Source organism: Amblyomma mixtum, chromosome 8 (genome assembly GCF_055824585.1).
Source record: "Amblyomma mixtum isolate Tamu chromosome 8, ASM5582458v1, whole genome shotgun sequence".
NCBI lineage: Eukaryota > Metazoa > Arthropoda > Arachnida > Ixodida > Ixodidae > Amblyomma > Amblyomma mixtum.
Genome location: NC_143019.1, coordinates 27,176,613 through 27,192,457, shown reverse-complemented (window position 1 = coordinate 27,192,457; position 15,845 = coordinate 27,176,613). Strand labels below are relative to the sequence as shown.

Genomic DNA, 15,845 nt, shown 5'->3' with positions numbered 1-15,845 from the left:
AAGAGAAGGTTAAGGCAGCTTGGTGTGGCAAATAGTACTGTGGCATGATTAAGATAGCAATTTTTTCGGAAATGAGGTGAATATTGCTTGTGCAAGGTAGATCTAATTGAGGTAACCGAATGATAAAAGATAAAGTTAGGGCAAAAGACTGAAAAACAACACGAACACACTAGATATAGCCACGTGGAGCTCAGAGAGTGCCGTTTATTTGGAGGCGGAGAAGTCTGCTGGTGCGGTCCGCCGCTAAGCTTCGACCAGGTCTGCTTCTCACAGCCGTTGCGGCATGTTAAACACTGAGCACTGTCTTCGGAGGCTCTACTTGAGGCTGCAAGTGTGTAGAGGGTTCATGAACGAGTTAGGCTTGCACAAGAACGCATCAGCGAACGGCTTGAAGTTTCGGAGCGGTCCGTTGACTCTGTACCACCCTGGAGCCTTGTCACCCTCATCCAGCACTCGATCCAGAAACGTTGCGTTATTCACTTCGCAGAAGTTGCGCGCGTATTCTACGAAGAACAACTGTTTGGGCGTCAGGTTCTCCAACTTGGGCAGCCTCTCATTCTTGCTGGCGCGGTCGGCATAACGCATGAAAGCATGGTACGTCGGCTCCAGGGCCAAGAAGTCCAAGAGGTTCGAGTAGTAGGTGTTGCGTCCGATGCGTCGTCGGGACTCGGTCCAGCGGAGCTTACCGTACTGCCTGCCTAGACAATCCATGAGGGCGTGCAACTTGGACACGAAGATGGCTGGCTTCTTTCCGGCGCCGTAGTTGTAGGCCAGGTGGTAGATGGCGTTGTAGAGTGCGTAGAAGACACGTGCGCCGATCCGAGGAAGCTGGAAGCGTTCAAGCGAGGCGTCTGGGTCGCGGAGGAAGTCGAAGACTGGAAGAGGAATTTCAAGTTTGAGGAAAGGGGCCTCGAGCTGCGCGTATGTGCTCAGCATGCCACCTCTCCAGCCAACCCACTTATCCAGGTCCTTCTGGGCAAAGTCTCTGAACCGGAACATGGTCGACAGCGCCATGTAGCTCTCGATGACCCTCTTGCTACCGGAAGCTGTCTCGTATATTGAGACCAGACGCCGGAAGAGTTCGTTGTGTGATGTTACCGCGTCCGGGACGATGGGTTCCCAGTTGATCGCGGCCACAGACTCGACTAGGCTGTCCCGGAAGTCTTTGTCAAACTCTGTCTGAGCGTAGAGGGTTTCGTTCAAGACGGTCTCCAGAAGGTCGAGGAGAGAGTTGAAGGAAGCCTTGCCGCCTAGCTTCGTCGCGGCAGAGTCCATGCTCATGTGCATGATGAGGTTCGGTTCGAAGCGGTTCATCATTCGGATGCACAACCTGCGGCGGGTGATGGGCCTTGGAGCGGGGTAACCAGAGTACCGGGAGTAGGAGACAGCCATCAGATCGCCAAGGTCTATCTCGTTGTCCGCGGCAATCTCGACAGCCGTTCGAAAGGCTAGATAGTTTAGGTACTCTTCAAGGTTCTTGGTCAGGTCGCCGGTTTCCAGGGCATGCAGGTATTTGAGTGAGTAGGTCTTGAGCGGCCTTTTAGACAGGTCTGTGCCGAAGGCCTCGGAAACTATGGTCCGGATCTGTCGAGCCAACTTAGGAAACTGCTCGGTGACGTCGACGAGCTCGTCGTTCAGGCCCGATCCTTCAATCTGGTGCCGGTCCATAGAAGCCGAAAGAAAGCGCTCGACCTTGAAGACATTGCTACGAGCAGTGTGGTTCTGCTCGGATATCTCACTTATGAAACCGGAGAGTGCTTCGTCCAGGTATGAGTACTCGATGTCCAAGCCAAGCCGCAGAGGTCCCATGAGAAGGTCCGGCTGCCCGACGAGCAAGTACGATTGCTCGGGGTTCTCAACACTGCGCTCTACGGAGAGGCTGAACAGAGGTTGAATGCCGATACTCATAAGGTCCTTAACGACCTTGTCTAGGTTGGTTCCCTCCTTGAGTCGCACCGGGAACGGATGGAGTCCTATCTTGGCCAGGGTGTCAAGCCAGTGTGTGTCCCCCTTGCGGGGGTACTCGCAGCGCAAGAAGATGTCCTTGACGGCCTCGTAACCAGGCCGCCCCCGCTGAATGACGTCAGCGAGCAGAAGCTCGTACTCGTCCAGCAGCGTGTCGTCGACGGAGACGCGCGCCGCGCCGTAGGGCAGCTTGTGCGCCGTCTCCCAGCGCTTGCAGACGTACGCGTAGAAGTCGTCGCAGGGCTCTTGGTGGAACTCGAGCTGGCGGAACAGCACGCCGCCTTCTTTCTCGCATGCCACGGTAGAACAGACTCGCGAGTCGCCCTCGTCTCCGTGGCTGTGGCCGCCCAGGTACGGTCGGATGACGGCCGGTGCCCGGGAGTCCGCCCGGTCGTCGTCGTCCGGTAGCGACCGGCCCAGCAGGTCTCTGGCGTCGGCGCCGAAGCCTAACGCCCGCCACGGCAGGAGGCCGATCAGGAGGGAGACGACGGACACGAAGATGGCGCTCGCTGTCAGAAAGTAAAGCACCGTGGTGGCGTGTTTCGTGCCCCTCTCGCCGACGACCTCTTGGCCACCGGCTCCACCGACAATGACGTCAACGCCGGCCATTACGTTGCGGTGTGGAGCGGCGTTGCGACCCGCACCGGACTGCCGCGTAGCCTGAATGGCGAGCTCCTCCGAGGACTCGGACATGGCCTTCGTGCGGTTTATCAGCCCCGCGCCGCAGCAGGGGCACCCGAAGCCAGAGCGCGGAGATGGGCCTGGACTCAGGAGACGGTCTTCTCTTCTTCTGGCCGGAAAACGGGTGCGCCCGCGCGACCCTCTCGCGCGATCGAGAGCTACTTCGTCTTCGCCCATTGAGGAACCCTGCTGGGTGCGTGGTGGTGCCAAAACCTTATTGAAAGCGCCCCGTGACTAGGACTTTGAAAAAGGTTATCAGGTGACCATCAAAGATAACAATAGGTCTCTCTACGCAGCCTTACCATGGCGGTACTCAACACTGACATTATTAATCGGTAGAACTGGGCCGCGGTACAGCAGAATTTTGGGCAGAATAGAAAATGCTCCCCTGGCACTCGATCAAGGGATCCCATGAACTATGGTTTAAGCTCAAAGGTCAGGCTGCACGTACAGTCTTTGTCAAAAGTAACCAGGCTGCATGTTTTTCGTCTCCGTCGTATATTAAAGCTATTATGCCAGTCCTCAGGCTCTAAATCTCTGCATGGTAAGAAGAGTCTCTGTTCTCACCTTCAAAGAACATTTTGATGTTTAGAGAAGCCATGAAGGCTCTAAGGCTCTATTATACGAATGAGAAGGAAACCAATGAGCCTGGTTACTTTTGACAAAAACTGTACATACTCGACAAAATAGAATGAACATAGTGGATGAAAGAGGCGTGTAAAATTTGACTACCGATATAAAAAGGAAGCTGGGAAATATTCTTTGCCAAAGTCGGAGATCTAACGAACTAAGCTTTTGTTGCGAGGTTCTGAAGCTTTATTATTGCAATTTTTAATGGAAGAAAGGAATTTATTTTAAACGCATGCCGCAGCTTTCGTCACTTTGTGCTGCATGTCGGTGTGCAAGGATAACACGTATTTTCTCTTGCGGTTTTGTCGGGTTACCGATCATGGTGTCATTCGACGAAACGAAATGACGTGAACTACTGACAGAAATGAGTGGGAGAAAAGTGGAACTTTGATTGATTATGACCGCTTCGTCAAAACTTTACAGCAGTTTAGGAGAACTTTCGGCGCAAGGTTTTGACATACTGTTTCAATAATAACGCCGAAAACCGGAGCGGAATTCGTTGTGTTCACCTCCGCACGACCCGAAATGTTGACTCAGTTGCTGTTACGTTCTGTTGCTGATACGAGGTCGCGGGTTTGAGTTCCGACCACGGCAGCCACATTTCGATGGAGATGAAATGCGAGAAAGCTTGCTACCTCAAAGATGGGTTGACACTGAAAGAACTCAAGGTAGCCGTCATTAAAACCGGAGTTCGTCCCTAGGGCTAACTTCATTATGCGTAGTGCACAGTTTGTACGCAAAAATGCATCACGATAGTTCGATAGCTTGCAAAAATAGCGCCATTCGTGGTGTGTTTGATTTGCGGTAGGTGGAATTAACACGCGCACACCACATGGTCCTTACGTAGTCATCACGTGGCCACCAAATAGATCGCGAAACGTCTTGGAATCTTTTCTGTTTATAAGTAGACGTATTGCTTGTGATGTAATGCTGATAAGGTATGCGCTGGTGTGGAATAACTGATTAACCGGACTACGCTTAGCATGAAAGCACGAGCTAGGAGAATTAGGGCAAAGCAGAAGGTACGATTCATGACCACCTCGCAGATAACCCCCGTTCCGGTTCGAGACGCACAAATTTCAGGCAGCACGAATTGCTTCGTACATGAAGATACCCCAACATAAAAGAGTACCTTGCAGGCAACTGATAAAAAACAAAGATGAAAGAGGAAGGCCCAGAGCCTTAGCATTTCGGAGAAAAGGCGAACCTGATGCGAAGTTTGTTTATTTTTAATGTGATATCATTAGTGTAGGTTTATAGCATTGGAGCTGTCACACAAAAACCCCGCCAATGTCCGGTGTCACGAAATTCGCTTGATTGGTGGAGAGAGGTCACGTGATATTGTGAAATAATCAAGACCTGGCCACCACAACAGGTCGCAATTAAATTAATGATTGGTCAAGAGCTTATGGGGCAGGTCATGACGTCCTCAATAAATTGCCCACCGAGTTGTGAGCAACCTAGTTTCTATGCAGTAACCTAGATAGAAAATAGAATTCAGGAATAAGAAAAAAAAAATTGATATATATATATGCAAATGTTGACACCATCACAGCGTATCAGATGCCTGGTAATACAACTAACAGTCCGAATGTGCCGGTTCATGGTCGGTCAGTTTCAAAATAAACTGCCGCAAACACACCTAGAAGTTTCGACAAAGAAGAAATCTCATGCTGTCGATTCAATTCTTGCGGTGACTTGATCGCCTCTTAGACGTTTTTCGTTATACATTGCGCTGGCGGATCAAGCTAATCTGTGTGCGAGCTGCGAGTAATGGGTGTTATCTAACGCGATAGCAAAAGGTAAGCACGGAGTAACAGATTCCTTGAATTATCGGACGTTAAATTTAGGGAGGAGGAGGAGGTAGAAGAGGAAAGGCAGGGAGGTTAACCGGAAGAATAATCGGTTTGCTACCCTACACTGGGAGAAAGGAGTGAGGGGATAAAAAAATGAAAGACAAAAAGAGCAGCAGAAAAATTAAGACACTCTAAAAAGTCAGTGTTCGTTGAAGTCACAGACTATGATGCAGGAATGCAGTAAACGCAAAGAATTGCTACAAGTTGCGAAAAGGAGAAAGATAATAGCTGGAAACGCTGAAAAAAAAAAAAACTACATGAGAAGGAAGAGCAGCAAAACTTGAGAAGACGGCGTGAGCGGGACTGAGGGAGGGGGGGGGGGGGGATGCAAACTTACATCTCCTGCGCAACAACAGCCAGGCCTTACCAATGGTTTTTTTTATTTCTTATGATAAGTAGTATGTAGGAGCCACAAGTCGACACAACTCAGTCGCGCAATATCGGTTCGCCGACAGCGTCGAGGCGTTGCGGCCATATCTGTATCTGCTCGATTTTCCTCGAATTTAAACATGTAGATGCCCAACACGGTACGCCGCTCCAATTCTATGTGTGATGCAAAGGTTGCGAAAGTAAACCCGAAGAACAAGCATAAAAAAACAAAAAAACTGAGGCGCAAGTGTCTACGCCACTAAACAACATCGCTATGCGGTGAAGCCCCATCTACTTGGGTACCAAGTTTTCAGTTTATCTTGTTGATCTAACTTGCTGGCATACGCGTGGGATCTGTCGCTTTCAGCCTCAGTTTATATTTTTTATTTAGGGGAGCTGGGAGGGGGGGCGGGGGAGGGGGGAGTATCACTTACACCACGTGTATTGCTGGAAGCCCTTCTTGAAGCTGGCTTTGCCGTTTAATTTCGGAACCGCGCAACAGCAAAGTCACCTTGGTATTCCAGGGACGCTACCGCGAAAGCTCGTGTCAATTTTATGCGCATGAAATTCTCCGTTATTTCGTTTCCTCACTCGGAGTATGCTTTGAGGCTGAGTAAAAAGCGCCACGATTTCGTTGAACAAAGACGCGGAGTGCGCGAAAGGCAAAAAAAAAAAAAAATAGAAACCGAAGTCGAAGTCTAACGCGGAGCCGGTCCCTGAAAAACTTGTTTCGCTTTGACATTTGTCAAAACTGAAAGCGGGACGTGAGAGTGGAATAGGCGCATTTGTTTTCCCCGTAAAGTTGGTCGGTATTCTACAGCGCAGTGACGTAGACAAACGCCTTCTGCGTGACCGGTGACTTTTTGGTAAACAGGCGCACTTCTGGAAACGTGTTTTTAGTCGTTTTATTATATCCTCGTAAAACGGGAACGCATTGAAGTTTGCTTCTTCCTGGCTGTAGGTTTCGCCACCGATGCCCGTGTTTGCTTAGCCCCGAAGGTGGTGGAGCACTTGCGAGGAATCCCGCGTTATTACAGGTGGATTTAATACTGCGGGTGCTGTGACGCCGAAAGTTTGTTATGCTTGATACGCCCGCGCGCTTCGTAAACGCTCGGGAAAGTGCACTCTAGTGCAGCTTATTGCGTGCCGAATCCAGGAAACCTGCAGGTGCAAACACAAAGAGCAACGCTTCAACTCCCCCCCCCCCCCCCTTCCTCTTCTCGAACCGCACCGTTGACTACACCTTTGGTTACTGTTTTAATTTTTGGCTTCTTTCTTTCTGAAAAATTGTAGTCAAGCGAAGGCAAGATTGGAAAAAGGGGGCGAAGTGTTTGTTGGTACGCTGTGACATGTTCCCTACAGCGTTTATTTCATTAAGTTGACACAAACATTCCTCGGCTAGGCAGGCTTGTATTGCGGGTGCAGACACTGCTAATGATACAATCGGAAACTTTTATAAATGAATTCGATCCTGTTTAAGCAATGATCATCATTCTTACCCCGCCGCGGTGGCTCAGTGGTTATAACGCTCGGCTACTGACCCGAAAGACGCGGGTTCGATCCCGTCCGCGGCGGTCAAATTTCGATGGAGGCGAAATTCTAGAGGCCCGTGTTCTGTGCGATGTCAGTGCACGTTAAAGATTCCGAGGTGGTCGAAATTTCCGGAGCCCTTCAATGCGGTGTCCCTCATGGCCTGAGTCGCGTTGGGACGTTAAACCCGCATAAACAATAAACCAGTCTTACACCGCTGAGTCGACTTAAGGAAAAAGGGTTTACCCACTGATGACTAATTTATCCTGTCCTGCGTAAGCTTCGGCTGCCTTATCCCCGAAGAATTCCTACCGTCATCTTCCCAGCTGACTTTCTTGTGCTGTCTGCTACAAGTACCGTATCTGCCGAAAGTAACTGGACAGTGAGGCTCGCGTTTTACCCGATGTGGACATCCCAAAACCAATAAATCTGGAAACAGGTCTTCTCCCTGCCCTGTGCACATTTAGAGCCTAAGGGATGCCCTATAAGTGCTCCAGCACACGTGTAAGAAACAAACTTCATTGATTTGGAAATTTTGGTGAAAACTGTGCATTGCATCTGAATGCTCTCCATTAGCTTAATGGACCATCGGTTACCTGCCCCCCGCCTAACATGCCTTGTTCATACACGCTTCCTCCTATTCAGGCGTCGGAGTAAAAAATAGGCGGGGCAATTTAGTCGTCACAAACAGACATTCGATTTGATGAGGCTGTTAAACGGGAAAGTTTCCTCCACCGCATGCATCGATCAATACGTATAGTTTTTCCTCAAACAAACCAACAAAACAAAGACTGCGTCGTGGTTTCAGTAATCGTTCCCGTCGAAACGCGGTGAGCGAAGAAAGCCACCACGACCAGGCGCGTGTTTGAACCTGGACGTGACAGGCCTGCTATTTCGAGAAAAAGTTTCGGGCGCAGTCATAACAGACGAACACACGCACACACACACACACACACGCACACATAAAGTTAATGTCACAATAAAGCGAGCACCGTTGAAAGTTTAGCTCAGCACGATCCACGTCAGGAGAGGCACGCCTGGTGCACCTGTTTATTTAGCAACTCGACGGGCGGGCGCCGGTTGCTGCAGCCAAGGTGCGTTCACTCATTTATTCCCCGCTCTCGTCTTTTCACGGAGGTTGGCGTGAGCGCACGCGAGCCTAGGCCGCACACACGTTGCGAGGAGGCGACGGAGGGGAGGGAGCGGCGGCGACGAGTTCATTCGCACCGCCGTTCGGTGTCGCTGTCGGCGGCGGCGATGGTGGCGCCACACGGTGCTGACGACGACGCCTGCCTGGAAATTGCGCGCAATACATCAACGTCGTCTGCTCTGCGAAAGAGGGGTTTTCGCATATCAAATGACCGATGAAGCGTTGCCGCGCGCGCGCGGGTTGGGGAATTGGCGAATACGTGGTACGGAACGCAAAGCGGGGAATTGGGGAGGGAAAGGGAAAGAAGAAAGAAAAGAAGGGAATATAGGTGGGAAAGTTGTGGTAGATATGCGCATGCACGCTTGTGGGTGCCTTGGCCAAGTGTGTGAGTGCGTTTGTGTATGGGTGAGTGTGTGAGGTATACGTGCACTGCGTATAATGCTCGTGTGTTGTTTGTATGCGAGAAAACAAGCGAATGATGGAGTGGGCGTCTGAGTTTATGCCTCAAGGGTCTGATTGAGTCATGTGCATTCGTGTGGGAGTATGTGTGTTTCGTCGACGTTATAAGCGAGGTAAAAGGGTGAGTGGGTGTGTTTTAGAGCGTGCGAGTTAATAGGACGAGTAAACAGATCCAGGCAGGTAAAGGTTGAAAACCGAAATAAATGGGATAATTTTCGGGGTTAAGAAGAGGGGCTAGAAGGCTCCCTCCCCGAACACCTGCCTGAGCGAGATGTTTTGTGTTAGTAAAGTATGTTAACTCAACCCCTTTTGTTGTCAGTAAGGAAACAAGATTGACAGAGCATGTAGACCCGCCATCACGTTGCCACTAAGTCGTAAGGCGGCCGCTGAAAGGCGACGCATAAAGCACAGAAGAACTGGAGGAACCTTCATTTCCAGGATTCGTGGACATCAGTTTTAATAGTGTGGCAGCTGTGGAATATTGTGAGGAACTGATATGGAAATATGGAAGGTAATGGTCCATTCTGCCGATGCGTACCAAAATCCTTCTTTTGTAGTCGGTGCAGCGCTCGTATCGAGTAGTCAATATTGCCGTAAAAAACTGATGGAGAAGGTATTTGACTGACCATAAAACATTAATAGGAAAATATTGTAAGCCTGCCGAGGAGAAATCTGCTAACATATTTATTGTTACAGTGGAATCTTACAACACGTATAAAAATTGCATTCATAAACAACTTTCCGCTGAAAAATAAGCTTGTCCGTAATTCCTAGACGTGTTCGGTTTGCGCCTAAGCAACAGGGTGGTATACAGGGTGTTTCACCTAAGACTTTCTGCAATTTTTAAAAATAAGCTATTTGAATTAGATGCGCGCTTTTTCTGCCATAGCATTGTCAGTGGTGTAGTACATCATAATGCAGCTAAGACGTGCTAACTAGCAGGCTTGTTAACCAATATTTAATAGTTAACTTTTAAACTATTACCGTTGGGCTCCTTAATTATTGAGAGGCATGTAGCCCATCGTAAGTGATGTCCATATCCGTTTTTAGAATTTCGAGAACGCGATTATCCTCGGCGCTGTGGCCGAAGAAATTTTGGCTATTTCGACGAGTCAGGTTCACTGGAGAGGTTGCTTTGCCTGCAAGCTTCTCAAACCTCATGTATTTTGGCGCGATATAGGCGAAATTTGTTGGGCCACAGCGCCGAGGATAATCGCGTTCTCGAAATTCTAAAAACGGATATGGACATTACTTACGGTGGGCTGCATGCCTCTCAATAATTAAGGAGCCCTACGATAATAGTTTAAAAGTTAACTATTAAATTTTGGTTAACAAGCCTGCTAGTTAGCACGTCTTAGTTGAATTATGATGTACTACACCACTGACAATGCTATGCCAGAAAAAGCGCGCATCTAATTCAAAGAGCTTATTTTTAAAAATTGCAGAAAGTCTTAGGTGAAACACCCTGTATAATATTGAACAACGAACGCTACAGCTAGAAGTTTTAATGTTTGCTCCACTGTATTCATGTCTAATTGCAACTAGGCGCCTGATTGTTCTAATTAAAAGGTTAATTATTAAAATCTAGTTAACCAGTTTATTACTTAAGACGGTTAACCTGTTTTCTGTGTCCGCCAGCCCTGGCAATACTATGCAGCGAAACCCGTATTTTTACCCCAAGAAGCCTATTTTTTAAAAATTTTTAGTCTTCACTGAAACGCCTAGTATACATGCTGTTTCACCTAAGACTTTACGCAATTTTCAAAAATGGGCTTTTTGACTGTGAAGAGCGCCTTTTTCGGTATAGCATTGTCAGCGGTGTAGCACATCAGAATGGAGCAAAGTCGTTCCATCTAGCAAGCTTTTATTCACTAAATTATTGAATAGTTAACTGTTTAACTATTACTGTTGGGCTCCTTAATTATAGAGAGGCCTGCAGCCCACCGTAAGAAAGATGCATATCATTTTTTTTAGAATTGTGAAACCTCAGTTACCCTCGGCGCTGTGGCCTAACAAATTATGGCTATTTCGACGAGTTAAGTGCTCTGGAGAGGTTGCTGCCTGAAAGCTTCTCGAAAGCGCATCTCTTTCGGAGCGATGCAGCCAAAATTTGCTGGGCAAGAGCACCGAGGCTAACTGCGTTTTCAGAATTCTTAAAAATGATATGGATCTTTCTTACAGTGGGCTACATGCCTCTCAATAATTAAGGAGCGTAACAGTAACAGTTAAAAAGTTAGTCAATATTTAGTTAACCAGCTTGCTAGTTAGGACGTCCTAGCTGCCTTCCGAGGTACTACACCGCTGACAATGCTATGACGAAAAAAGCCCTCTTGTAACTAAAAAAACAAGCCCATTTTTAAAAATTGTTTAAAGTCTTAAGCAAAACACCCTGTATACATAAGTTTTAATACGGACAGCTGAGCTAATTGGTTAAGCATCGTAAAAATAACAGCGCGAACAGACGAAAGATGGAGCAGGTTGTGGTTTCCGTTTTCTGCATCGCCTTTCGTCTGCTCACGCCTCTATTTTTTCGTAACAGATATGTTTGCTAATAACGGGAGTTCGCATCGCTCGTCCTTCCAGTAAGCAGCTGCTTTGGCTGTAACCACGTGAGTCTTTCTTAGAAGGCTATTGATGAGACTATTCTCCTACGACCGTGTCCAGGACGAAGCAGCGGTAGCATTAGTTCATTTCAGACGCGACAGCAACGCAAGGGGAATTTAATATAGTTAAATAAATATTGTATATGCACACATCTTAGAGCCATCATCATCATCATCATCAGCCTGACTACGCCCACTGCAGGAGGGCAAAGGCCTCTCCCATGTCTCTCCAATTAACCCTGTCCTTTGCCAGATTCAGCCACCGTATCACCGCAAACTTCTTAATCTCATCCGCCCACCTAACTTTCTGCCGTCCCCTGCTGTGCTTGCCTTCTCTTGGAATCCACTCCGTTACCCTCAAGGAACAGCGGTTATCTTGCGTTCGCATTACATGTCCTGCCCAAGCCCATATTTCTTCCCCTTGATTTCGACCAGGATGTCATTAACCCGCGCTTGTTCCCTCACCGACTCCGAACTCTTTGTAAAGTAGACTAAGATGACGTACTGGAGGGGTGGTGGGGGGGTGGGGGTGTGTGGAGAACTTGACTTGGTGAAGAAACAAAGAAACAAAAAAACAACAACAACAAACAGACAAACAGACAGACAGACAAACAGGACGAAGAATGGATAGACTAGCTATGCACGAGGGGTGAAGCAGCAGTGCTTCATTTAGAGACGTTTACACATTATATAGGCTTTCCAAGGAGAAGATATCATCGACACCTAGATGAAAATTCCGCCTTTTTTTCACGCTCGACAATATAGGCGAAGCTCGCGCAAACCGGCTGGAATCCAGGCATTCGCTTGGGATTTTACCTTTTTGCGGTTGACACGGTCATTGCTTTGTTTAACTAATGATCACAGTGTTATCGAAGTTCGGAGCATAGGCCGAGGCCCGAGAGTACGAGGGGGTACCCAAAAGAAACCGGACTTATTTTTGTTTGAACTTATTTGTGCACATTTTAAGCACAGACCTTCAATATCCTTCAAAGTATTCCCCACTTGCGAAGATACGCTTGTCGAATCTTTCATTCCATTTTTCAAAATATTGTTTTAATTCATCTTTTGTGATGCTTAACAGTGCCTCCGTCGTTTTTTTCTTCACCTCGGTAACATCAGCGAAACGCTTTCCATTCACCTATTTTTTTCATTCTAAGAAACAAAGAAAGTAGCACGGGGCAAGGTCGGGAGAGTATGAGGGTTGAGGAACAGGGGTCATGACATTTTTGGTTCAAAATTGCCGTAGAGACAGGGCTGTGTGAGCAGGGGCATTGCCATGATGGAAAAACCAGGCACCCGACCGCCACAAATCTGGCCGCTTCCACCGCACTCTGTTGTCCAATCTTTTCAAAACATCCAAGTAGAAAGCCTGGCTAACTGTCTGACACTGCGGAACAAATTCTCAATGGACAACTCCTCTGACGTCGAAAAAACAAATTGGCATTGTTTTGAGGTTTGGTTTCACCTGACGAGCTTTCTTGAGGCGAGGTGAATTTGAAGTTTTCCATTGGCATGACTGTTGCTTTGATTCAGGATTCGATTCAGGAACACTTGAGTTGTCCCCATAGCATCGTCCTTGTATGTCTTTCTTTATATTTCAAGTTTCCATTCAACTTTTTCCGAGCAAAAATCAGAATTCAACCGGCGCACGCTGTTCACGAAAATCAGCCATTGCAAAAACGATATTCACACAAAACTGTCGTCACTCTAAAACTCTGCCTAAACTAGTCTGACCTCCTTCAACGACGGCACTCGGCTTACTGACTCTGGAATGTTCGTTCTATGTGCTCCTAGTGGCAAAACGCGGTACCACAGAAGCTTTGCCGACCAAAAAATATAGTCCGGTTTCTTTTGGGTACCCCCTCGTACATGGCAGGAAGACCATCACTACCTTTTCGTTCACCTGCATTTGTGACATTTTTTTCCTGCTTCTTTATCCTTCGTTAGCGCATCTCCCGGCTTATCCGAAGTACAACGGAATTCCGTGAGCTGCGCTTCTGCTTATTTCTGCGAAAAATACTGAGCGCACAATGACCGGCGACATTGTGGACTGTAGTCGATGACTTCCTTCACAGAGTGCATGGGATTAGTTATCTCGTAAACTACATAGCGAGAACCAGTGTAAAAGATGCAGTGTGCAGTATGAATGGAAAATGCAGTGCGCCTACGAAAAGCACCTTAACTGCGGTCCGAAAAAATTCTACTCCGCGCGAAATGCACATTTACATTGACTAGCGGATATGACTTTAACACATAAACCCTAAAAAAACTGCGGAGTTGCCGTTTAGTGCTCGTAAGGGCGTTTTAAAAGTCATTTTCCTTGCTTGCTTCTCTTAGATAACTTTGAAAATAGCTCTGTATTCCCTCCGAAAAGTTTGCCAGCATAGCAAGTAGTCAACAATCATTAAGTTTATTTTTTAGGTTCAGCTGGAGATTTTTCTCGCTAAAAGCTGTCTGTGCAGCTCGACTGTGTTCAGGAAACGTTTAAAAGCAGTAGCACAGGAGTGGCACGGGAAATTTGCGAACCAGTCACTCACAGAATAGTCAGATTCGATAAAGAAGACATTCTACGCGCGTACATACTGACTGTATGTGCTGTACACGTATGTACTGTACGTACGTACACAAAATAATCAAAAACACTGAAATGGCGATACACGCTTTCAATAGAAATGCTAGTTAGAGTCAGGTAAACATTCAGTTATCTACAAGCGGAGAAAAGAATCACCTCTGAACAAAATATTTTCGCAGCTAAGTTTTGGTATATCCCCAGCGTGGAAATTCCTAGCGAAGCTTTGCGCTTGCAGTCAAAATCTCCGCGCCATTTCGTGATCGCCACTTCGCTCACTAGCTCTACGGCCGACGCACTTCGAATAGCTACCGGCCACGTAAAGCAACAGTGACCTTGACCGGGGGTCACTGATGAACCCTCTAGTAACTACGCCTGCTAGTTCTCGCGATACGTCACCCTCAGCTCTTTTAGTAACCTCTTGTTGATCATCTATCTTCCTCACCTTCTATGTTTTGTAGTTTGTCTTGATTTCAGCAAGACGTAATATGACATGCTACCCTCGACGTAAACAACAACACCCGTCATAGTAAAGTTTTTGTTGACGCCCACATGCGTTATACTCTCTGACATGGTCCCTATGGGTCATCCTTTAGCCAAGCCAAGCGCATCCGTTACGAACCAACCGTTACGAGGCACAGCGAAGGGAAGTCACCTAGAAAGGAGAGATAACAGTTTGGCACCGGCAGGGGCAGCCATCCATATACACCGACCGTCGCGCCCTCTGCACGGAGCGTCAAGGTAAAGGCGGCGCATAAAGGGTAGAGGGCGAGAAAGCAGCGACAAAAAGCAAAAAAAGAAGAAATCGTCCGGTTCAATTATAAGGGACGCTTTTGATTGCGGCTGGCTCCTTCACAAAGACGACCCTCGTCCATTTACCTTTAGGACTGCGTACGAAACCCCAGCTTGGCCTCCGAAGAACGCTTTTCCACACTTACGCCTGGCTGACCCTGAGACCCCAGCGCAAAAGCGACGTCCAATAGGGTTTCTGCCGGCCGGACAACCATCCATCAGCGTCGGCCCGAAAAGACCGGAACAGCAGACAAGGACGATGCCTTTTTTTCCCCCGTCTTTCCTTTTTGCCGTCCCTTGTCCCTAGCCTGAGGTCGCGGATAATGCCGACTCCTGGGTCTATCGCGTCCCAAAGGTCCTTCATTCTGGCAATCGTATTTTTTTATTGCTACCTTTGTTTCGTATCAGTTTTCCGCTTTGAAAGCAAGGAGTTTTGCGCTGCCCTACCATAAAACAAAAACAAAAACAAGTAAGTGATCCTGTTCCTCTCCTGATTCAGCTGGATTGGAAGCTGAGGCGCTACGGACGGATGGGGAGGTCTTAATAGCCTTTATAGAACAGGAAATTGGGAAGTAGCTGAACCGGTTCAAGTGTTCCACGATGGGTAGATGGAGAAAAGTTGAGAAGCAGATAAGTAGCAGAGCGTTCCATTGAGGGTCTCCAGGGGGCACCGACAAGGAAAACACACGCTCGTGTGTTTCTCTTGTTATTCTGAGTTCCGGAGTAGTTTCCTTCGCTTGTAATGTGGAATAATTCTGGTAGTTTGCGCACTTTTTTTTGTTCGTTGATCTTGCGGCCATCGGCCAGCTAATGCGAGCTCCATAAGCTTAAGGCCAGTAAACACTAAGAGGTTCATTACTTGGGACAATCGCTTCAGGAGTTAAGGTGTTCGTTTGCTGCTGTTCTATAACGTGAGCTAGGCCTAGTAGCACTAGGGAAGTGTGGGGAAAGGAAGTTAGAGGGGCGAAAAAGCGTTTTGGGTTTTATTTGTTTTCATTCATTTTATTTCCTTTCAGTTTTCTTTTCCGGCTCTAATGTGCGCAATGTGAATAAGTTCATGCACTGCATACGGTTTCGTGCTGTGTCAGCCTAGGCAAATTGTTCGGAGCCGTGTACCTCGTTAAGCCGTTTGTGTAGCTTTTAGTTTACGGCCCCCAGTATCGATGTATCTCATGGTGAAATAAACAGAATATGAAGAAAGAAATTAAACAGACGGTTTCCTTCGTCGTCTGGAGGCAGTT

The 15,845-nt window shown here is 47.7% G+C and overlaps 1 protein-coding gene across 1 annotated transcript; it reads right to left on the bottom strand.

The window, feature by feature from the left end:
• Positions 1–315: 315 nt before the first annotated feature.
• On the bottom strand, positions 316–2,658 carry LOC149331795 (membrane metallo-endopeptidase-like 1). Its single transcript, XM_089557412.1, has one exon. It carries the CDS (start codon positions 2,656–2,658, stop codon positions 316–318), a length of 2,343 nt encoding a protein of 780 aa, XP_089413538.1.
• Between the last annotated feature and the right edge of the window lie 13,187 nt (positions 2,659–15,845).

Bases quoted from the DNA above. Each gene is read 5' to 3' on its own strand.
- LOC149331795 (XM_089557412.1), bottom strand. From the start codon at position 2,658: ATGTCCGAGTCCTCGGAGGAGCTCGCCATTCAGGCTACGCGGCAGTCC.